The sequence below is a fragment of the Solanum pennellii genome, chromosome 6 (genome assembly GCF_001406875.1).
Source record: "Solanum pennellii chromosome 6, SPENNV200".
Taxonomy (NCBI): domain Eukaryota; kingdom Viridiplantae; phylum Streptophyta; class Magnoliopsida; order Solanales; family Solanaceae; genus Solanum; species Solanum pennellii.
This window is the reverse complement of record NC_028642.1, coordinates 59428681-59453211: the sequence shown is the minus strand read 5'-3', so window position 1 is coordinate 59453211 and position 24531 is coordinate 59428681. Positions and strand designations below refer to the sequence as shown.

Sequence of the window (24531 nt, the reverse complement as noted above, 5' to 3'; positions counted from 1 at the left end):
CTCTAACACGTCAATTACGTAAAATTACTCATCTTAATTCAGATACTTTTTGAAATGATCACTTCTTACTTTCTTTGTTCTTTATTTCATTATTTGTCCGTTATTTTAAAAGTAATTGTTTATTTTTATTTGTCACTTTCAATGTATCAAAATTATTATTATTATTTTTCATATTTTAACTCAATATTAATTACTCATTCTCAAATCATTTTTCAAAGACTAATCTAAGTATGATAAAATAGTAATGTTCAATCATTATTTTTAATAGGTGTGCCAAATACGAGCAAAATTAGTAAAAAAGAGCGAAACGTTTATTTTACTTAAACCTGGATCAGTAAACTGTAATTATTAGTTTAATTAATTAAACAGTAACTTAGAAAGATGCTTAGTATGACAGAATCTAGAATTAACCGCGAAATTATCTTCCTCCGTCAACGATCTTAACTCCGCCGCTGATCTTCGAAGCGGGCAATCCCGGAGACTGTATTTTCTCCGTACTAGAGAAAAGAGAGAACTTGGAAGTTTTAACAGATAATAAGTGTAAGGAGCAATGGCTTCCCTTAAAATCAAAGCGATTTTCTGTATGCAATTGCTACCTTTGCTCATCGGAGCTTTTTCCGTTATCCGAATCAACGGTAGTTGGGATGTGGAAGATGGATTGCTACGCAGGCAAACCGGACACCAGAGAGAGTTTGATTACTTCAAGCTATCTCTCTTATGGCCTGGCACGGCTTGCCGGAATACCACCAAATGTTGCTCTTCCAATGCCTGTTGCCGGTACTTCTCTTTATTCTTCTTTCATATCTCAAATGATTTTTCGCAGAGATTAGTTATTCAGCTGATTGGCAGATTGTAAAATTAGACTAATTGTCGATTGATTTCTTCATTTTGCCTATTTATTCTCAGATTGTAAAATTATATCATGTCTAAGGAATTTTAAGCTAGTTGTGTGTCTTGTAAGGATTTCATGACATTTGAAAGCAGAGGCTTACCTTTTTTTTGTCTGTTTTCTTTTTCAGCTCAAACTCACCATCAATATTCACTATTCGTAAGTTATTCCGGTTGCGAAGGATGTATTTATATTTTATTTTCATGTTGTGCAATGTGAGAGGTAGAATTGAATAAGGTTTCTCTTGCTTCAGATGGACTTTGGGCTGATTACAATGACGGAACGTGGCCTGCATGTTGTTCTGGCCCCCAATTTGATAAGGAGCAGGTATATTGCTAACCCTTTTCCCCGGACCACCTTTTTATTCCGTGAGGACCGTTTGAAGAGAAAGTTAACTGGTGGAACTGTTGTTGCTTAGCTATATACCGGTTTGAAGGGAGAATTGATTGGTAGAACTGTTAATGTTTAGTTAAAGACCTGAAGCATGCTTTTTCATGGAAGATGGGCGCGTGCTTTCGTTCCCAAAATATTCATATATTTTGACGGTAAAGCAGTTTATTGGCTGTGAAGGCTACAATAATTCATACCCATAATGCACCCATCTGCAAGTGTTGGTGGGATTTAATAGGGAATTATGTAACTGAAGATCTGTTTATATTGTTTGTCAAAACATGTTGACTCCAAATCCAGAAAAGCTTGTCACAGAGAATAAGTTTCAAACAAATGAAGAATTTTAAGACAAATGTGAACTGTTTGGATTTGCAAACGTTGTTATCCATTCATAAAGAGGTTCCCAAAGCTTATAACTCCAGAAATTAGGATTCGGCAAAGTAACCTGATGTACTACTAGCATCATACTTGCACTTTTATGACTGATCATTCATTTCTATTTCTGGTTTTAGTTGAAGAGTCTTAGATTGCATATAAGTTTGCCTTTCATGGTGTACAATCTGTTTTGTTTGAACATTCATTTCATTCTACCGGCTATAAGTTTAAAGTGCTACTTCTTCTTTTTTCAGTCTCCTTTGATCAATCCTGAACTTTGCCTTAATATAGAAGGATGTCTTTTCTGAATTTTATTATAAAAAATTTCATGTGTATTGCATGCATTATTTGTAACACTTGATTTGCAATGTATTTTGTATTAACTTGTGATTATTCAGAGATATAAAATATAATTTCAACAGAAAGATATACTTCTTCCAAACAAGTGTCTAACTTTTTGAATTGTATGAATGGGATAATCCTTAAAGTTAATGTGCTCTTGTTAGTGATTTTGGACTTCCCTTTGTTGTTAGATATAAGACAGTATTGTAAAGGCTTTTCATATTTAAAAAAAAAAACAAAAAAAACCCAGTGTTGTAAAGGCGTGTTTAAGCCCTGAAGCTGAGTGTATGGTTGGCGTAGGTGCTGCACCCCGCTCAATTGGTGTTCAATGCAGCACCAAAGTGCTAAGATATGTTCCTCAAAACCGATGGGTTCTATCACAAACCAGACATCGTCAAACAATAACTATACATGCCAGTAAATCTCTATAACTGTTGCTTGCCGTTGTTGTTATTTTTATTGCATTACATTTATATTATTTCTGCTCTTTCTTCACTAAAATGGGCAGTTTAATAGAGCTTTGTGCTTGACACTAGCGGGCTATGGAGCTTTTAAATGCCTTTCTCCTTTCAAGATACTGATTTAAGGTCCTTGCCTTGGATTTTTGCTGGGAAATGGTATCACAGTTCTGGCTTAAGTATGCAGATACAGTTAAAATGTTAAGCCTATCAATATCTCTGCTGGCAAGTTGCTTAGTAATATATTTAATATGAGCATCTGGAAGTTCTTTACAGAAGGATCTGTGATAATTTTGAATATTGAGAATTCAGCAGATGGGACTGAATAAAGAAGCTTCTATTTTTTTCAACTCTAGGGGACATCCATTTCCTACTGCATATTTATATAAATATTCACCAGCACTGAGTCTGAAACATTGTCTTTTGAGCTTACATATCCATTCATTTTGTAGATTTCAACATTGCGTAAGCCTATGAAGAAGTACTGGCCTTCTTTTAGTTGCAAGGCCACCTCAACTTGTCATCACGAAAAGGGATCGTTTTGGGCTCATGAGGTGGTTTTTCATTGTTACTTGTACTAATGATTGATAAAGAATTCGATACAGTTCAAGGAACTAACATGTCCTTCTTGCATTTCTTTTATGCTGACTCTGGAGATATTCGTTTTCAGTGGGGTAATCTCTCTTTGCCTTATTTTATATTCAGTTTATATATACATATATCTTGCAAGATGTCTTGATGGCTTTGATCAAGATCTTTGATTTAAATGAGAAGCAAGATTCTTTACTTACCAGAAGGGTGTATAAAATAGGAAGTCCCTTATTTCTCACATCTTCTAACATTATTGGTTCCTTCTTCTCCTAGATATAATTACATTAACATTTTATAGTCCTTGTGCATTCTCATTTTACATTTTTTTTTTACAAGTCAAAAATAAAAAAAAAATTATCATTTGAAAGTTTGCGGATAACTAAGTTGAAGTTAAGGCCAGTCTGGAATGTTATTTTTTCTACTAAATGTGGGATAACTTTATTTGCCCTTCACCCTATCTCTTGTCTGGCAGGAAATAGAACCCTTAAAATACTTCAGATGGATAAAACTGTCATTTTACTTCTGAAGCAAGCACCTAACCATTAATATGGAGGATACGGAGAGGATAAAATAGGGGTCTTACCTGTTGAAATGTGAACATTGTCTTGGCACTTGAAAGAGAGGAGTTTTTGATTTGTGTGTTACATAAATTTAGTTAGTTCATGTACTTAGGATATTAATGTTAGGACATATGTATGTTTGAATACATGTATTTGAGAAAAATGGGAATGAATTGAATAAATGATGGTAAATCTACTGAACTAGGTACATTTGACCAAAAAATATGATAGTACATGCTAGGATAGTCCTACAAAAATATTCAGATATTATAGCTATTTTTGATAAGCCAAAATGAAGTCAAGTTGGTAAAAGTCCACTTGTCTTCAAAGAGCATTATTTATTGAGAAAGCAAGTAGAGTGAAGTATAGGAGAACCACTTTCTCCACTTGTCTTCAAGAGAAAATGAGTCACTGAGAGTGCTCCTCCTCCCTATTTTCCAACATTACCAACCTCCCAACTGCAACCTAAAATTCAAACTTTTGTGTTTTTACACTTATAAGTATCTGATAGAGACAAAAGTCAGACTAGTAGATGTTTCTTTTGTATGTAGTGTGATCTTTCATAATTTTATGTCATCGCTCGCAGAAAAACACGGGACATGTTCTTATCCAGTTGTCCACGATGAGTATGAGTACTTCCTGATGACTTTGAATGTTTACTTCAAATATAACGTCACAGTAAGTTGATTGTTATTCTATTTACTAGTTTCTGACAACGTGCATTGCACGTTTATTTTTTAATTTTGTTATATAATTTAAAATTGTGCTATCAAATAGAAAATATTTAAATCAACAATATTAATTTTACCAATTATATTTCATGTATCAACAAAAATAAATAAAAAGGGATTGCGCATTTGGCATCAAGCAAAAAAGATGTGAAATTAATTAACATAATATAGTCTCCTTTAACTTTGTATAAGTCTTTTTTATGATCTAAATATCAGTGATAACCTTTTATAGCCATAAATGGATATCTAAAATACATGCACACTTATTGATAAGATTACCTATTTTACTTTAATGAGAAACGATAGAGTGAAATATTTATATTATTTAAGTAAGGTTCTAAAATTAAAAGACAGTACTATCAAAATTATACAAGATTAAGAACAATTATAATTAAAATATAAAACTGATAGATATATAATTTAAACACTGAATCTCATACATACATCTATTTCAAAAGCTCATAATAATAGCTAAAAGATTACAACACCACAATGAGTTTATTAGGAATGCAAAAGAAATTAGAAACAACAATAATCTTCGTGATGGAGAATATATCTCGAAAGAGATATGAAGACTTAGACATGTCTAAAAAGAAGTCTTCAAGTTCTTCTCCCCACCTCATGTATTCTATTTTTTCATGTCTTTTTCGCCAATCATAGATGGAATAGTTTTTTATTATCAGTTGAATGACAATTTCTTTCATTTTTCAATGTTATCACCTAGTTCTTAAATAGTAGTAAAAATGTCTGTTTAAATTCTATATTTTTCAGTTCTAAATAATAGTCTTTAATATATAGATAGATGGAAAGATGAAAAATACAAATCATAGTTAGACTTAATAAGAGAATTAACATTACCACTAATAATTATTGCTTTGAACATGGAATCTAGTCTAGTTTGAATGAGTAATTAAAAAGATGAAAAACACAAATCATTGTAATTAGTAATAAATGAGGCAGTTACAAGTCATCTCAATAATTTATTACTAATTCATTCATATATAATAACACACTTTTAATATCATAGTAATAATAAATAAAATAAATAAAATCAGTGGCATTAATCGGATAAATGGGGGGTCACTCTTTTCATATGCCAATAATTATTTTAGGATATACATGTACAATTAAAATATATCTTTTCACATTACAAACATTTAATTATTTGCTTATATTTTAATTAAGAATTAATTTAAGAAAATGCTAAAGTCATCTACATTTTTATTAAAATGATACAAGTTAACATTTAAACTAAATAATTAAATGCTTTTATAACATTTTAATTTATAGTAAGGGTATTGTAATTTAACTTTTAACTTTTTTTGTTCCCTCTTATAATAATACAAGACTTACATGATAACAAAAAATTACAATGAAAAAATATTAATTGGCTCGCATATTCATTTTTTTCACACAAATAATATATATATTTTTCAATAAGAATGTTTGCCTTTTCAAATTCACATGCATATTGGACAAATTAGTAGAAGTTAAAGAGGTATTATTGAATACATCAATTTAAGTAGAATGACCACTAACATACCGTTACTTGCAATTTAAGTAGAATGACCATTAACATACCCAATAAATAATTGTATTAAAATTATAGAAAATTTATTATTTATAATAATATATGATTAAATAACAATATTTGGTAAAATTTGCATTGGTAAATGTAGAGCACAATAATGGCAGAAATTTGAATAGACGTTTGAATTGTTTTTAATTATTTTACGTTTTTTTTACAATTTGATTAAGAGAATTGTTCAATTATTAAATAATAAATGTGGTTCAATATTTTGATATTTAGGGGTAAATTGGTCTTTCAACTTTTATCTTTGAGGCTTCATGCTTATAATAATATATGATTTACTCCAATAAACTTTGCCTTGTGTATTTTCTATAAGATTTAAACTTTGAATTGGTACTTATTTGCATCCCAAACCCCACCTAGTGGGATTTCACTGGGTATGTTGTTCTTGGTTCTTATTTGCATATATTCAGTACTGGGGCAAAGAAATTGTTTTATGTGTCAGATACAACAGCAGCTTAATAGCTCATCTTGAATATCTTGGTTAATATTTTATGTCAAAACTTAAAATCACATATGTTATCGATATCTTTCCTAAGAAAATTCCCCTTGGTCAATGTAAACTTTTAAATGGATGATCGTCGACAATATGAGCTATACAAGATTGTGGTTACATTTACAACAGCCTTCTGGAATTAATTTCATTGCAATAACTTACTACTCATTAGAGTATCCTTAGATGCAAAATATACCAAGAGAGTTAGCAGTTGGACTTTATTATACTGAAAAAGTGATCACTTTCCCATCATCTGTGCTGAATTTTTTTCTTAATAAACTGCATCATAACTTTCTGGATATGTTAAGCATTGGATCACTTAACATTCCTTTAGCATTCCATGTTCAGATGTTTTTTTTTTCTTTTTGAAATGTCACTACAGCTTCATTTCATTTGGTTGAAAAGTTAGATGTTGTTCCTCTTAAAAAATATAATTACATAGTGTGGTTGCCTGGTAGTTGAGTCCACTACTGATTTACTAAAAAATTGAAATTAACCAGGGAGTTCTGTTTGAAGCCGGGTATGTACCCTCAAATTCTGAGAAATATCCACTGGGAGGCATCATTTCAGCCATTCAAAATGCCTTTCATGCAACTCCAGAGTTGATATGCTCAGGCGATGCGGTGGAGGAACTAAGAATATGCTTCTATAAGGATTTACAGGTTGGTTCTCTCTAATCCTTTAATTGAACTGGATGGCCTCATTTAAGATGTTTGTCATTATTTAGGCAACGAAATCATTATTATGTCTTTCAATAATGCACTCCTTGTTTGTTGTCACTTCCTTTCTTTGTACAAATCTATCATGTAGATATCGTGAGTGTGCAATTTAGAGATGGGTGATTATGTACTTACTTTCCAAGTTCATTCATCTTAATTCTTACGTTACATATTAGCAAATAAAGCGGACATCTTAATCTAAATCTCTGCTTGGTTAATCTTATGTCTAATATTCTTTTGCCTAATTTGATATCAAAACGTGTCTAGTTATATATTGTCAGATTATCATCCCCACTACTTCCATTTTGTAGATGACCTCGTTTAAGATGTCTGACATTGTGTAGTGTAGGATATAAATTAGTATGTCCTTCAATGATGCACTTGTGTCTGGTGTTAACTTCTTTCCTTGTCCAAATTTAACCAGTAGATATCACGAGTATAGAATCTAGAGGTGGATGGTTCACTCCTTCATTCTGAATTCATGCGTCTTACATGTTTGCAGATAAGACAGACTTCTTAGTTCTAAATATCTGCTTGGATAATCTTATATCTAATTGTATATTGCTTAAGTTACTAACACAAACATGTCTTATTGTAAATTGTCAGTTTTTCATCCCCAAAAATTCCCAATTTATCGCCTCATTTAAGATGTCTGTCATTGTTAGTCCATGACAAGAATTAATGTTTACTCCAATAGTGCAACCAGTATTTGCAGTTAACTTCTTTGCTTGTCCAAATCTAACTATTATATGTGATGAGTCTACAATATAGAGGTGGACGATTCAGTTCTTCCATTCCGATTTCTTTTATCTTATCGCTAGCAGATTAAAGGACTCCTTAATTCTTTTTTTTTACTCGCTGCTTGGTTAATTTTATGTCAAACTATCGTCTATCTATTGTTTAATTTAATACCAAAACATGTCTGATTGTATATTGTCCGACTATCACCCCCAAAGCTCCAATTTCTATCATTAATGTGAATATGGTTCTCAATTCCTTTCTCTTTTACAGCCTCGTGATTGTGCAAGTGGTTCTATCATCAAAAGTGGTAGAGTCTCTTCTGGGTCATGTCCTCAGTATGTCAGCTTGCCAGTAGTAAATGGTTCAGGGGGTAAGTTCACTTCCACACAATCTGGGTGTGCATCTTTATCTAATTAGATTAGTTCAACTGGATGAATTAAAGATTGATCAGTTTGTGATCCGATCAACTAATATGACATTTTTGGAGGTCAAATGTCATCATGTTCTGTTGTTTCGCACAATGCTCTATTTTGTAAGATGATTAGCCCACCAGTATGCAGTTCTGTAGCCTTGTACACACAAATGAGCAACAAAATGACTATTTTTGTGATCACAGTACCTTCTTGATCAAAACCGAAGCGTCTAAAAGTTGTCTATGCCTGATTAGCCTAGCCTACAAATGGTCTAAGCATCATTGTTTTCTAAATCTCCTTATTTTGTATAAATATTTTACTTGGTTATGAGTTTACATGTTGACCTATCAATCAAACAAATACAAAGAAAACATAAATTTGACCTGCTAGTTATATCCAAGAAAATATATTGGAAGATATTACTTTTTTATCTGTTAACAGAGTAAAGAGGAGAATATGTGTATATTTTCTTGTTTCATCCCTTGCTCTCCTAATCTCCTCTTGAACACTCCCTGCCATTGTCTATTTTTCATGAGATTTTTCATCTTTTTAAGAAGCTTACTCTTGGTTCTCTGAAGGTAACGAACAAGTGGCTGGGTTCGGTCTCAAGCTTTGCTTTGCAGTTCACTTACTATTGATTTTTGCATTTATCTGAGAAGGTAGCTGGACTCCCAACTCAAAGTTAAACCCCATGAGTTATCTGTCGACCCTAGAAAGTGTAATTATCAAGATCAGATTAGGAGTATGAAAGCACATATTTACTCAAAAAAGGGGCATATATTTTTACCTTTTGGGTTCAGCACTTGAAAGTTTCTTGACTTTATCTTTTGGTTTCACAGGGCTTGACAACACAACGGCAGATTTTTTATCTGAGCGATAGTCTTACAGCAGTTCCCATGGTGTAAGTCAATTTGATCAGGTAAATTTTACAGGGTTTATAAGATCAGATCCTTATTGCTTTGTGGAGATGTTGAGTGTTCAGCTTGGTATTTATAAGGTATACAATCTTCTTGTAACGATTATGAGATGATGTTGGTGTAAGTTACTGGTCTTATCGAAATAGCATCTCAACGAGAATTCTTTAATTTTTTGCTTTATTGTATGGTTCCTTTCTATGAAAGTTAAGTATTCTACCTGCAAAATGCAAACCAACTAAACGACTGTTGTTATGTTGTTCATTGTTAGGAAAAGAGGAACATTCCCCAAAAGGGTAGAAATTACAGTATATAAAACAGATGGAACTCCAGAAAAGTATGGTAAATAACTCTATGTCGAGCATCAAAACACATCTCTTCATTAAGTCAAAATAGTTGCTTCATCCATGTTTAAGTTTTCCCAAGAATCAGGAGACTGAAATCTCTCAGATAAATAATATAGTTGAAAGCCCAATACTACAGTCTACAGTTTCTAATTTTCTGTAAATTGTCTTTTTGAAGCAATTCTTTTTCGCGAATAAATCTGGAGGACAATTTCACCAATCATTTCATTTCCTCCTACCAGCACAAGTGCATTTTGTCAAACAGTACTGTTGTCTCTAAATATACTCGTGTTCTCCAGGGGGTGTGCATGCTGTCAAACAGTGCTGTTGCCTCTAAATATCTCCCTCGGATATCCCCAAGCTGGCCCAAGCTTTTTCTTGGGTCAACGTGAAGCAAAGCTTCTTTCCCTTGCATACCTCCATAATAACCATCCTATGTTCAGACTGAATTGGTCTAAAACCAATAAACTCTGCATTTGGAAAATGGATATCAGAGCTCATCTTCTGTAGCTTCACAGCTGAGCAGAAGTTCATTATCTAGTATCTGAGAAGTTCGCTTCATTTCACATATCAATGCATCAAGGTTGTCATATATCTCGTTGCATCTTGGATGGGCTTTATCACCAACAAGGAACATGTGTAGCACAGACTTGATCTCAATCCAGCTACAACCTGGCTCCTTCTTGAGCCCACCATACCTCATCACTTTCCTCATTTCAGCAACTTCTTTCCACATTCCTGCATCAGCATAAATATTTGACAAAAGTATATGAGAAGACGAGTCCTCAGGGTCTAATTCCAAGAGACACTTAGCTGCTTTTTCTGCTACCTCCACATTCCTGTGCATCTTACACATACTAAGCAGAGTTCTCCAAATCACATCATCAGCCTCAATAGGCATGTCTTGAATAAGCTTCAGTGCATCACTAATTTGCCCCGCCCTCCCTAATATGTCAACCATACATGAGTAATGTTCTAATTGAGGATCTAATCCATAGTTATTCGACATTGAATTGAAGTGTTGCAGTCCTTTTTCAACAAGTCCTATATGTGCACAAGCTCTTAAGACTGCAAGAAAAGTTGCATGATTTGGTCTTACATCCTCAAGCTGCATCTTTTCAAAGATCTGCAAAGCCTCTTCTCCAAGACCATGTTGTGCATAGCCACAAACCAGAGCATTCCATGTGACAAAATCCTTTTTTGGTGCTTTTTCAAACATCAACCTAGAATCCTGCATGTTTCCACATTTCGAGTACATGTCAACAAGAGTGCTAGTTATAAACACATCTGATTGCAATTCTTGCTTTATAATTTGAGCATGAATTTGCTTTCCGAGCCCGACAGTAGCTAGATTGGCACAGGTATCAAGAACTGTTGCAAAGGTAAAGTTATCAGGTTTTACTCCCTCTTCCAGCATTCTAGAGAAGAATTTCTGAGCTTCCTCACTTTGTTCACGCAATGAGAACCCCGATATGATTGCATTCCAAGAAACGATTGTCTGTTCCTTCATTCTCTCATGGAGTTTCTCTGCCTCTTCTACCTTTTCACATTTACAGTACATATCTATTACAGCACTCCCAATGAAGCACTCCAACCCCATCCCTGATTTTATGATCCTATTGTGGATCACCATGCCAGTGTTAAAATCTTGACGAGCTGCACAGGCCTTTAAAACGCTACCATAAGTGAATTCATCTGGTTCCATCCTTGACTTAAGCATCCGAAAAAATAGTATCAAAGTTTCATCCTCATGTCCATTCTGCTCGTAAGCTGCAATTATAGCATTCCAAGACACTGCATCTCTTATTTCCATTTCGTCAAACAAACGTAGAGCTTCTTGTGGTGCTTCGCATTTGCCATACATGTCCATAATGGCATTTGCCACACAAACATTGGACAAAAAGGGGGTCTTACAAGCTACCCCATGTAGCTGCATTCCCTCTAAATGCCCTTTGAATACAGCACATGCACTAAACACACCAGATAAGCTTATTTCATCAAACCCAAGATAAGACTTCAGTAAAAGCCGGAATAGTATTACAGCTTCATATCCTTGATCACCTCGAGCAAACCCAACAATCAAGGCATTATAGGATTGCAAATTATGGTTTGGCAACCAGTTGAATACCTTCCTAGCATCAGACAAACTGTTACATTTGGCATACATGTCCAAAGTGGCAGTAGCTACAATGACATCGTATCCAAAATCAGTTTTCAATGCATGACCGTGCAATTGAGAACCCAATTTTAAGTCTGATAACCCGGCACAAGACCTGAAGACACTAGCATAAGTAGATTGACTCACTCCTACTCCTCCTTTTTGCATATTCTTGAAGAGGTGTAATCCATCAGCAAACTTGTTATTTTGAACGCAACCTGCTATCAGAGCACTCCAAGAAACCCAGTTCTTCTCAGGCATCTCATTGAAGAAACATATCGACTCATCCAATCTCTTGCATTTCGAATACATATCCACCATTGCACTCCCCGTCACCACATCAGTAGCAAGACCTAACCTGACGACTAACCCATGCACCTGCATCCCTAACCAAGAATCTTCAATACCCGAACAAGCTTTCAAAATAACAGCAAAAGTTGTTCTATCAAAAGCAATACCATCTCTTCCCATTTCGAGAAAAGTTTGAATAGATTTCCCATAATTACCATTTTGCATATACCCGGAAATCAAAGAATTCCATGAAATTGCATCTCTTTCAGGCATCAAATCAAACATTAATTGTGCCTTGTCCAATTCACTTACCATGGAATACCCAAAAATCATGGCATTCCAAGAAACCGTATCTCTTAGAGGCATTTTATCAAACACTTTATCAGCATAACCCAAGTTGGAGCATTTTATATACATCTGAATCAAACAATTGGTGACGAAAACAGTGGGTTGAAACCCAGAAATTATCATCCGAGCATGAGCTTGCCTGCCTGGTTGCTGAGTGCAGTGTTTCGCACATTCTTGGTATATATGGGAAAAAGTTCTCCTGTAGTTGTTTGGGTGCATTTGGTTTGCTGCTGCAAGTGTTGTAAATCGTACAGGGCAATGTTCCATCCATTTATATCCAACTGTTGATGAAACAGCACGAAATCGAGTCGTTTAGTGTTGGTGAAGGAGGAGACATGCCATCAACTTTTAAAATCAGCTTCATACAACAAGGATTGTCGGTTAAAATCATTGCGTAATCACCAAAAGTCCCATTTTACAACAAAAGTTGGTGTTCTCCATTGATATTTTTTTCGTTTTCTCTGTACTTACATTATTTGGACGGTAACATTATGTCAACAATAAATAACAATAGATTCATCAGCAAATTTTACAAACAAATCACTTCTTCGCTAAATTATTAGGGATTTTGTAGAGTGTATTCAGAATTTAAAATTTTTAATTATACCGTGTTTTTATATAAAACTGAACTATTACTGACGGTGGTAAAGAGATATATTTGACAATTCCGTAGTTGATAATTATTTGGCCTTCGGACCTGGAAGACACCATACAAGATTCAATGACAAGATCATGAACACCACTTAATTAGTGACCGTAGTATACACCAGAAGAAAGCTAAAATATAACACATTGAAAGACAAATAAGAGACGTATTCTATATGCAAAACAAAAGATAAATGGAGGAAAATTAGGCAAATTACAAAAAAGAACTTATAGAAGAAAAGGGCACACAACAAAACTAGACAAGACAACATTCAACACATATACCAGTAGCTAGAATCAATTAGTGAAGAAATTGCCTAGACATTAACGCTACAAACTCATTGCCATTGGCGAGGCAATAATAAGTAGGCAAGGTTACCTTGCAAGTGACATAATGCAACACTCCACGCCAGATTTATAAGGCTGAGTATAAAATTTTAGGACATTCAAAAATTGGTAAATTATCATTCTACAGAGCATGCAAAACTGAGATCTCAATAAAGAAGAAAAAACAGAGTAAAAAAAGAGCATAAGCAACAATAATATTTCAGGACTCTTGCACTGCTGTTTACTCGTCATCCTCATCATCGTCATCATTTCCAGCAGCAGCTGAATTCAAAGCATTCAGTCTCTCAATCAACTTAGCCTTCCTTTCCTCGTATGTTAGCTTCTTCAGATTATACCTGCAAAAGTATCAAGAAATGAATATGCAGAAAAAGAAGCATAGACAGAGGAAAAGAGAATAACATTTTCCTATAACCTTGAATAAGTCATATAGAGGGATACAGGAAAACAGGATATTAGCATACTAATTGCTGCAGGCAGAAGACAGGTCATAGTTTTTCCTACATGGCATTCTAGAAATGAAGAATCAGGATGAGCATCAAAAGCATATTTCATATTCAATAACAAAAGGGAATCATAAATCCACCACCCAACCCATTAAGTAAAATGCTTGAGAACTTCAATACATTCCAATGCAAGGAATTTTTTTCTAATAAAAATGAGAACGAGATAAATCTAAAGAAAAGTTTATACCTCTTGTGCTGTTTAGGAGGTTGCTTCTCAGATTTCTTTGGGCTTGGATCAGCACGAATCGCAGCATGAACCTTCTTGTACATCTCCTCAAGACCATCAGCCTCAAAACCCTTTTTGATGTATTGACTAAAGTGTGTCTGATATTTCTCTGGTTCATCTTCAATTAGAGTCTACAGATAGAATGAAGAGATTTAGCATAATAGACAATGGGGTGTACCTAGATGAAGAAATAACATAGATAATACTCAATTACGCATTTCTATAAATTTGATGATGATAGTAAACTATAAAAGGACTCCATACAACCATTCTATTTACCTGCATATATGTAGCAACGTGACCACCATAAATGTACTTGCGGTGAACATCAGCATCAAGTTGCTTGGAATCCTTGCTGAATCCAGCGAACCTCTTCTCACTGTGAGGAATATCAAGTCCACCATCCAATGCACCCTATATCCAACCAGGGAAGAATTGCATTTAATTTAAAGACATCTAAGGTCATATGGCACAAATTATCCATTGTAAATATGAACAGTAACACAACACGAAAGAAACCATCTCAGATCTTGAAAGATGAAAGGTTTTGGACAACAGAGCAGGCTCCTGTTAACTTAAAAAAGTCTATATTATAAAAATCAGAAAGCACACCAGACAGATTAATACCCTAGGACAATTGCAATCAGGGTCTCATACCAAAATATTTTTGAGGTGTAAGCAAGTGATTACTATTCATCAAAAGGTTCACAAAAGCCATCAAAGCATTTGCTTATACATCTTTTATCCTGAGATAATATTATTCCCTCCCTTCTGTTGATATGGCAATCTTTCCTTGTTGGTTCATTCCAAAAAGATTGATATTTGGGAACTCTATAACCTAACTTTCTCATTTTACCCTTAATGGAATGATGGCATAGGAGAGATAAGGCATTTCACATACGAAAAGATTATTAAAGGTAGTTTTTTGACATGCAATGTATCATTTGCTCAAACGTCAAAAACATTTATTTCTTAGAACTCTATGCACAGTTGAGCATGCATACAATATGAGATGCAGACCTAATACCAAAAGCAGGATTATACCTTGAGAGCACCAAAAACACGATTTCCTGTAGTAGTCCTTAGAAGGCCAACATCCAAGAGAGCTCGGAAAGGCCTTCTGCTTTCAGCAGGTTCAACAGAGTAGTCCTCCCCATTGACCTGCAAAGATTGGAAAAATCAGTTGGCAAAGCTACTACTACAAGAAAAACAAAACACCTATAACAATTGAACACATCTGCAATTACCTCAAGGTTCCCTTCATACTCCTCATCCATTTCAAGCTTTTTAAGAACTCTCCTTGCCAAAAGAAGTCCAGTGCAGTAGGCTAAATTTGAATGTCAATGAGTTAATAGTTCAATAAGAACTACAGAACTTCAAGTGAGATAACCAAACAATTAGAATAGCTTGTGTGAAAGTACCAGCAGCATAATTAGTCAGTCCAACTTCTAGGCCATAACGAGGAAGCTCGTTAGCATAAGCAGAGGCAAGAATCATGTCACCAGCAATACTAGCAGACACAATTTGTGCAATTATGTCCTTGTTAGTCTAGAAAAAATGTTAAGGAAGCGAAGTGAAGGACCAGTGCAGCTATTGTGCCCATAATTTCTATTTTACAGATCGACCAGACCCACAACATAGATTCGTGATGATCCTAATTGCCACTATAAATCATGTGACACAAATTTACCAAGACAATTTCATGAGCCGTCTATGTAATATTAAAAGGAACAATACATGTCAAATCAATTAACAAAATCCCAAGAGGAAACCATCCCATGTATATAATATTTTAAAGTAAAGAAGAAGTATTAGGATACAAATCGGACAACCAAACGATATTTAGGAGTGTTGTACTTATTTTTGTCCTGATTGATCAAGCGATTCCTGGCTCTGTAATCTGTTTTCCCCTCTGCATGATAGTAAAAAATGAAAACCAATCAGATAGTGAATGTCTATGTTGTGAATAAAAACAAAAGGAATGAAAAGAATATACACTATACCTCTCCTTCTCTTGAATTTAACCTGGAAACGCTTAAAATAAGCCCTTGTCTTCTGGACTTTGATGAAGGCCTGCAACACAATTTATTAACAGTATTAAGCAGAAGAACAAGCATCAGAACGTTTTGATGTGCTGGTACATTCACATTAAGTACAGTTTTCCCCAATAATCTTTTAGTTTGAGTATGATTTTTTGTTGATAGAAAATGCAGAAAATTTCTAATATAGTAGAAACCGTGAAAAATTAAGTGAAGCATGAATCAAATACAACTAGAGAAATATGATAATCCATCCCAGATCTCAACAAGTTTAGTATAATTGGTACATTTGATGTTTTAGGTAATACAGTTGACATAATATCAAACCATCAAATATGCAACAAACCGAAAGAGATATTTCTATGTTGTCAAATAAACTAAGTACAAAGAAAAAAAGAGACTTGCACAATATCTGAAGTCTATATGTCAATATCATAGCCCAATCGTTACAGATTAGACAAGATCCTGAGAGATATGTGCGAAGTCTATACATAATTCATAAGAGCGAACTTAGGTAAATCTCTAGATATTTCTGGAGAACATTGATAAACCGGAGCCCAAATAGAGAGGAACAGATTTTTCAAGAACTAATGGAGCAGAATAGAAAAATCAATGTAGTAATAAACAGCAATCACTACAAACAGAGACTTATAATCCTCCAAAAGAGCTACACACTCTTAGAAACGGGAAAAGGCTTCAGCATAAACATTGAAAAAATCGTATAATCAAAATGCAGCACTCTCTGCTCTTTCTATTCCAAATATCGACTACTAAACAACAACAACAACGAAGCTTCGGAAAGTGTGAAACAAAACCACAAAATGCAGAGAGGGATGTATAAAGAAGCTCAAATTAGTGAATCTCACCATTGTTTCTCCTCGATTAACCTCCGCCGCCGGCCGTGAGGGGGAAGTGGGGAGTGGAAGAAACTAATGTGAGAAAAGGGACTGCCGCTGCGGAGCTTATTTTTATACTTCACTAAAACCCTAGTCGATGGCCGATACTTTCTTTGACCTTTATACCCTTAGACATTTTGACTATTTTCGTGGAAAATTTTAGGGTACTTTGGTCATAAAAATTACTCTGATTCACTTTTTTTCCGGATTAATTTCTCACTTTTACCAAATAAAAAAATAGTTTAGTATTATTATTTTTCTCTTATAAACCTTGATGTCACAAATTTATACAATAATTTGCTACATGAAAATTATGACTTTCTTTTGGAAACATTTATCAAGTTATATGTTAGTTAGTATGACGATATGATATAGGAAATTTGGAAGTAAAGAGGATATTTCTGTATGCGTTGCTTTTTAATTATGTTTATGTTATGTGTAAATGTAAGTATAATTGTGTTCGTGTATCATTATTTGATATCTCAAATGTAGTTCACGTATTAATTTCTCATGTTAATGTCTTGTTAATTGAGCTCGTTCAATTAGACTTATCTCGTATAATTTATATTTTATCTAAAATTTATAAATTATTGAGCAAAAGATAAAAAGTTACTTTAATAGTATCACAATAAAAAAAATGAAAAACGTGTTACTTTTAGTTTGATTAGTTCTTATAAACCATCTAATATTCATTATTGTGATTTTCATTCAAAAATCAAAATGCCTAAGTACGAAGGATGATACATAAGTAATCTCTACATCAAGATATTACTTAATGATTCCGTTTTTATTTAATATTGGTACTTTGAAACATCATGTTAGCCAATCAATGAACCAAGTCTCGAATCTAAGTTAATTAGAATATATAAATTAATTAGAGGCGTTAAATGAATAAATTGAATCAGATTTAATTGTGATAAAAATATATTAATTCAATTAACATGCTATGATTTTAAACTTTTTTTCAATGTTTGCTCGGATCAAATAACGAATCATCATATAATCCAACTTTGCTCCTTCAAATTTACATATTCCAAATCTACAAATTTGATTTTGTACATATAAAATTATGTTACATTTTGACATGTTGAGTTATATTATTTGATTCATTCGTCAAAATCAACAAATAGATGAATGATTCAACTCGTATGTATTTTACTGGCATAATACATAAATATAATTCTTAATTTGATTTCAGCGGATAGTTATGTTCTCCAACTTTGAGAGTGTACAAGTAAATATTTAAACTTGTATAAAATTAAACAAGTAAACACACTTGTCCTGTGTGACATACATGCAGGAAGTCTCGTAGGATACAAAATTGCAATATCGAGTGCCATGTAGGATGAGCGTGTCTATTTATTCAATTTTATACAAGTTCAAATGTCTACTCATGCATATTTAAAGTTAAAAATCATAATTATCAACTAACGTCAAGTTAAAGATCATGTTTATTTATTATGTTTATTTCATTATATAACCACCATGCACTTAATCAACTAGGCCACTACTTCCCCATTACAATCATCTCTTCCACTTATTTGCCACAGAGAAACAGAGTGTGAGAGAGAGAAAAAAAAAGTTGAAAAGATGAAGGCATCTTTCAAATTCTCTGCCTCCTTCTTCTTCATCATCTTTCTAATAATATTTATCAGTTCCCAAATTTCGAAAGTAAATTCGCAAGGCAGCAGTACAGATTCGTGCAATACGAATCTCAAACTTAAAAGCGAAATTCTCTTCGATACAACTTCCTTCCATTGCCTTACAGTATGGAATCAACAAGACTACATCCTCAGAGTACAATCTCCTTCATTGTTACTATCAGAAATTGTTAATATTCGGTCGTAGATTAGGAATTTATTTTAGTGGTGAAACCTCACTAACATTTTCTTCCTTGTTTTTTTTTTTTGCTCTGTTTCAAGTATATGAGAACAGATACAAATGTATGGAGTTATGTTCTCTCAGCACCAAACGCGAATTCATATATTGCTATGGGATTTTCAGAGAAGGGAAAAATGGTTGGCTCAACTGCAATTGTTGGATGGGTCTCTAATGACGGAACTGCCACTATGAAGAAGTATTTTCTCGGCGGTCAATCGCCGAATCAGGTATGTTTCCAGATCTCGGACTGGTTATCGTTGTTTTTGGCTCGAATTATGTATATATAATTTTTTTAAAATTTAAATGTATACGTATAATATGATTATATTTATTCTGAATTGACTTTAACTTTAGATTTTGAATTTCCGATCAGGTGTTGCCTGATGAAGGAAACCTTCAGCTTGTCAACTTTACATCCTCCGTCGTAGCTGAAAACTCGAGAATCTATTTGGCCTTTCAGTTGAACACTGAAATGCCCAGTAATCGGCTCATTTACTCCGTCGGACCGTCGGGAATGCTGCCGTCGACCGCCGATTACCGGTTAACGGAACACCAGGATCATATATCTACTTCCTTGGATTACAACTCAGGTTAGTGAACCGGTGGAGTTCGAATTTTATTATCTGGTTATTGTATGGACTTAATTTCATTGTCTTATATCACACAAAAATTATTTCAAATTTTGATAAGAATGTAAAATCATACAAATGTTTAAAAAATGCTCTCTCATGGAGTATTTCCTTTTTTTTTAAATGTTAAATTTGTTTTTAAAAAACAAATCAAAAAGTCTCTTCCTTCTTGGTGAACGGAGTTACTTATATTTGCTGTTGGAGGAGGTGATAGATATTTCACGAAATTAGTTGAAATGCATTAAAACTAGTTAAATACCACCGTAAAAAAAGAAAAAGAGGCCCCTTGTAAGTTGATTAGTATTAGTTGCTATTGTGAGTCTATTACTATATCAGACCATTAAAAAATAGCGCTGGGATAAATATGATTTCTTCTACTTAATAGTTATGTATCCCTTCAGGTTCGAGTCATCCTTGGTTTGAAAAATTCATGTATAAACAGAAAAGTGTTTCCTCATCTTACACAATGCAAATTCATAATAGAAACTTGAATATAGATACCAAACACGGTAGTGAAGGAGGAAAAGGACAAAAATACTAACTTGCCACATTGTTTACTATTTTTGGATAATAAACCGGCCAGCATCTAAGAATTCGTTGAAAAATAACATTTTTGATACAATAATATTATAACATTGCCATGAATTTCGAACTTTAGTAAGTGTGAAATCTAAGATAGAGTCATGATATTTGAAATCCATGATAGAGTTATGAATTCCAAAAATTGCCTATTTTTCATTAACTTCTACAACCCAGAATATGACTACTTTGAATTCTATCCTAAAAAAAGAAAAGTCTTTCTAGTAGGGAGACTAGTAGTGGTGGGTGGGTTCCACGAACAACTTCTAATGAAGGCAATCATAATTGGTCTAAAAGAGTAAGAAGATAGTTGCCCTGCACCAACAAATGTATCACTTACTTTATATTCTAGTCATAACGATAATAATGTTTTAAGTACCAACAAACATATGTAGTTTTTACGTCTTTGACTTTAGGAAGTTGGAAGCCAATGTTTGTTTGTTTTTCCATATGGTGTTCGGTATTAGAGTCTGACTAATTTGAATTTGTGTCGAGTAGGGCTTCAGTAAGGGGTAACAATACTCTTTACCAATGATTTTCATATTCAAGACTTGAACTTGAGATCTATGGTTAAAAAAGGAGCAGTTTCATGCACTGCACCATATCTCTGATGGTTAGAAGCCAATGTTGTTTGTTAAGTTTTATTTAAGAAAAAAAAAGGGGCTTCCTAATCTCAATACGTACAATTCAATCAATCAACTATTTCTATAAGCCAAAATAGTTGGCATCCCATCACTAACAAACTAAATGTGTATTTTAATTTCTTTTAAGACAAAGCAAATCTCAGTTTGGAAAGAAGAAAATTAAAGTACTATGGTGTAGTAGTAGGTATAACATCTTTAATAGAATAATGTCTAGTTTGTTGATTGAACTGGATTCAATAATAGCATGATGCTGAATTTTATTTTAAATGGGGTAGATATAGCTTTAAGCTTATGCTTTTCCCTTCTTTTTTTTTTAGAAAAAACAAAATATGAAGTAAATTTGTTTGGTCGAATCATTTTAAGTACTCTGTTCGTCCTCGTTTATGTACCACTTTCTTTTAACTCGTCCTAAAATGAGTGTCACATTTCTATATTTGGAAAATGACAATGACATGATTCGTTAGGACATACTTGGTACAAAAATTCACCTTGTTATTATGATGAAAATGAAAATGCAAAACTCTCACAATCTACAAATTACAATGCATCTTAACTTCATGGCTGCTCAATTATTGCCACATAATAATGGGACAGAAGTAGGGTGAAAGTAACTTATACGTTACGTGTTCGTGAGCTCAATAAATTTTTGCTTAGACCATGTATATGTATCAAGAAATACACTAAATATTTGACCGTGAACTCAGTTAATGTTTTTGTGTATTGATTTCTAATGCTTGTCATGTTGTTGTTGAACAGGTCAAAGTGAGACAAAGACCCTTTATGCAAACCTGAGGAGAAGCCATGGACTTCTAAATATGTTTGGATGGGGAATTCTCATGCCAATTGGGGTGATGACAGCTAGATATTTGAGGCAATATGATCCAATCTGGTTTTACTCTCATGTAACTATTCAATCGTTAGCGTTCATCCTTGGATTCGCGGGTGTTATCAGTGGGCTCGTTCTCAATAATCGTCTTCAGAACAATGTCAATAGACACAAAGGCCTTGGCATCTTCATTCTTCTTCTAGGTTGCTTGCAGGTTTGTTTCAACGCTCAAGTTGTTTCTAAAGTGACTTTCTTACAAAAATTACATTGATGATTATGATTTACCGATATTCATTTTGGCTTTTTTTCTTTAATGGATAGGCTATTGCAATATTGGTGAGACCAGACAAGGAATCAAAAAAAAGAAAATATTGGAATTGGTACCATTACATTACAGGGAGAGTATTGATACTTTTGGCAACAATAAATGTTTTCTATGGTATCCATTTAGGAAATGCAGGAAGTTCATGGAAGGCTGGTTTTTCTGTTGTTTTGGTTATTTTATTCATCACTGCTTTAATGCTTGAGATCAGGATGTGGAAGAGAAGATAGAAATCTTTTTTTTTTTTTTGGTTATGCTTCATTCATGTAATATTATTGTTTATTTTTCTTGTTTTTTTGAAGATAATACTCTTTGTATTTTCTCTATACACATTACATAATACTCTTTGTATTTTCTCTATACACATTACATAATACTAACAGCCAATTCTTTTCCTAACTTAATATTTGTTCAATTGAGTACAATATTTAGTGCTGTCAGTGCTGTGGTGCCAAAGGATATGTCATACAGGGGAAAACAGGAGACCCTCAAGCACAGATCAATCGCAATAGACAGCGAAAACAACAGAATAATTTCAAGGGACAAACATTGATAAAACCAATATATTTATACAACAAACTGGTAGTTCAACACGAGACAATTAGCCAACAACTAGTATGTTGAAGGTTCGAATTGTATGAAAAGGAAAATGCTGTGTTGCAGGAGATTTTCAGACGATGCAAAACATTATCTTTTGTGACTATAGCTGTAAATTCATTCCCTATGCATTTGGGTCCTTGTCCGATGAGCTATCGGTCATGATTTCATCTTCTTCATCGTAATTCAGCTCCTATAAGAAAAATATAAAGTTTCCATATCAATGTCAACAAAAGAAACAAAAATTTAGCTCTGTTTAGCAGAGGAGATTCGCTAGTAAATGTTCTACTTGCCTTTAGATGATCACCCTTTATCTTCTTTTCTTCTATCTTCTCCCTGAGCGTTCGAATTGGAGAAATTTTTTGCTGCAATATACATTCACCATCAATCAATTTCATCTCAATGTGATCATCGTGCCTCAATTTGAACTTAAAACCTCAAGATGAATTTTGAACCCTAAACGTCAACCCTCTTGACTAGTGTATTCGTGCGATTCAAAATCCATATATTTACATTAAAAACAATTATTGGTGTAAAAAAAAACATCAATATATATGTGGTGAACACCCTCGTGACCCTCTAGATCCGCCCCAGACGGTAATCATGTTCATTTCATTGAGTTTCACGCAACCATAAACAAGAAAATCATTCAAAAAAAAATCAACTTATAAGAGGATTTATATTTTAAATTTCTTGCATCTTCATCTAAGATAAATCTCAAATTACAAAATAAAATTTTTGAGATTTCATTTTTTTTTTATTAGTTGTGTTTTATTACAAAAACAGATTTTGGAATTATTTTAGTTTTCCATTTTTTATCAGACTTAAGTTCACCTGAAAGCAATCAGAATAAAATAGAGTTACCGTGCAGGATAATCTGAGCTCGTTCAATCGGAAAAGCCGATCAACTTCAAGTTCAAGCTGTTTCTGCATCTCCCCTCTGTTGAAGAGCTCTTTCATCTGCAAATCCAGCATCAAATCCCTTTCTTTCAACATCTTCTCTGTTTTCTCTTTATCGCCTTTCAGCCTCTCCAGCTTTTCACGAATGGCACTAAGCTCCTCAGCTAACGATGAATCGAAAGGTTCATCCTGAATGCAGCTGATTGGATTTGTTGCCTTTTTCGGAATCGAAATATCTGGATGAAGATTCTCCTTGTTTGAGTTTTGAGTTACTGAGTTTTCGATCCATTTTTCAGGTTTATTTGAATTGGATGTAACTGGAGTTGCCGGAGTATTCTTCGGTTGAAGCGGTTTCCGGCCAGATATTGGCCGGCGGATCTGATTGTCGGGAAAAGGTGATGGGGCTGTCGATGGCATTTTGTTTTTTTGTATAGCTTTAATTTGTTGGTTCGAATTTGAAATGGTGAAGGCGGACAACAACGGCTACTTATAAAAATGTATGTACGCAGACTGGCACCAGAATCCAATGTTTTTGTGAGGAACATAAAACGTTTAAATACGTTATTAGAATATACATTAGAATAATTTAGCACTACAAGGCCCATTAGCTCAGTTGGTTAGAGCGTCGTGCTAATAACGCGAAGGTCGCAGGTTCGAGACCTGCATGGGCCATAAATTTTTTTTGTTCATTTTTCTGTCAATCATCAATCATCACTATTATCCACTATAATTATCAATCTTCGTTATTAATTATGTACCACTAATATTAATCGTTAATTTTTTTTTTCAACCAAACTTTATTTCTCCGTATACTTATCATATATAGAGCTAACTTCTCTCACTTCCTTACTAGGTAAGAGTATACGTGTATTTTTTATTCACATATTTAAATTATTTTTGCGTTGACTCTTCATCTTGTTCATCACATATATGAAGTTTAGTAAAATAGAAAAAAATTAATCATTTCTTGATGGTCTATTAAAATTGATTCTCTACTTCTAAAGTAGTGATAAGGTCTGTAAATACTCTTCAGACTCTATTTATACGAAGTTTAATAAAATAGAATCTTTACTTGATTTCTACATTATTTTTAATTTTTTTCTTCGATCTATCAAAATTAATTTCTCTATTTCTAAACTATTGAT

General features: G+C 33.6%; 5 protein-coding genes and 1 non-coding gene across 8 annotated transcripts; 3 read left to right on the top strand and 3 right to left on the bottom strand.

Moving 5' to 3' along the window:
* The first annotated feature begins 380 nt into the window (after positions 1 to 380).
* On the top strand, positions 381 to 9416 carry LOC107021135 (ribonuclease 2-like). 3 transcript variants are annotated; one of them, XM_015221736.2, is made up of 10 exons: positions 382 to 777; positions 1020 to 1048; positions 1143 to 1216; positions 2907 to 3008; positions 3125 to 3128; positions 4192 to 4283; positions 6924 to 7085; positions 8154 to 8253; positions 8875 to 8955; positions 9136 to 9381. In XM_015221736.2, the coding sequence occupies exons 1-9, from the start codon at positions 551 to 553 to the stop codon at positions 8949 to 8951; spliced, it is 867 nt and encodes a 288-aa protein (XP_015077222.1). In that variant the 5' UTR covers positions 382 to 550; the 3' UTR covers positions 8952 to 8955; positions 9136 to 9381. The 3 variants fall into 3 exon arrangements, with proteins under 3 accessions (XP_015077224.1, XP_015077222.1, XP_015077223.1); XM_015221738.2 differs by lacking the exon at positions 4192 to 4283 and having other exon boundaries at positions 381 to 777; positions 3111 to 3128; XM_015221737.1 differs by lacking the exon at positions 8875 to 8955 and having other exon boundaries at positions 9136 to 9416.
* A 151-nt stretch (positions 9417 to 9567) lies between these two features.
* Positions 9568 to 13095, bottom strand: LOC107021134 (pentatricopeptide repeat-containing protein At3g02330, mitochondrial). Its single transcript, XM_015221735.2, has one exon. The coding sequence runs from the start codon at positions 12616 to 12618 to the stop codon at positions 10045 to 10047; it is 2574 nt and encodes an 857-aa protein (XP_015077221.1). The 5' UTR covers positions 12619 to 13095; the 3' UTR covers positions 9568 to 10044.
* A 202-nt stretch (positions 13096 to 13297) lies between these two features.
* LOC107023408 (60S ribosomal protein L5-like) lies at positions 13298 to 17105 on the bottom strand. The gene is made up of 9 exons (XM_015224098.2): positions 16979 to 17105; positions 16077 to 16146; positions 15894 to 15985; positions 15495 to 15621; positions 15321 to 15400; positions 15118 to 15234; positions 14353 to 14487; positions 14035 to 14204; positions 13298 to 13679 (listed from the first exon to the last, which is right to left on the bottom strand). The coding sequence occupies exons 1-9, from the start codon at positions 16979 to 16981 to the stop codon at positions 13565 to 13567; spliced, it is 909 nt and encodes a 302-aa protein (XP_015079584.1). The 5' UTR covers positions 16982 to 17105; the 3' UTR covers positions 13298 to 13564.
* A 1423-nt stretch (positions 17106 to 18528) lies between these two features.
* LOC107021610 (cytochrome b561 and DOMON domain-containing protein At3g07570-like) lies at positions 18529 to 22288 on the top strand. Its single transcript, XM_015222300.2, has 5 exons — positions 18529 to 18805; positions 18931 to 19116; positions 19263 to 19479; positions 21498 to 21781; positions 21889 to 22288. Exons 1-5 carry the CDS (start codon positions 18599 to 18601, stop codon positions 22117 to 22119), a joined length of 1125 nt encoding a protein of 374 aa, XP_015077786.1. The 5' UTR covers positions 18529 to 18598; the 3' UTR covers positions 22120 to 22288.
* Positions 22289 to 22419: 131 nt separating this feature from the next.
* LOC107021611 lies at positions 22420 to 23837 on the bottom strand. Its single transcript, XM_015222301.2, has 3 exons — positions 23351 to 23837; positions 22780 to 22851; positions 22420 to 22679 (listed from the first exon to the last, which is right to left on the bottom strand). Exons 1-3 carry the CDS (start codon positions 23801 to 23803, stop codon positions 22611 to 22613), a joined length of 594 nt encoding a protein of 197 aa, XP_015077787.1. The 5' UTR covers positions 23804 to 23837; the 3' UTR covers positions 22420 to 22610.
* A 147-nt stretch (positions 23838 to 23984) lies between these two features.
* Positions 23985 to 24058, top strand: TRNAI-AAU. The gene has a single exon. It is a non-coding gene; the product is annotated as a tRNA-Ile (tRNA).
* The last annotated feature ends 473 nt before the right edge of the window (positions 24059 to 24531 follow it).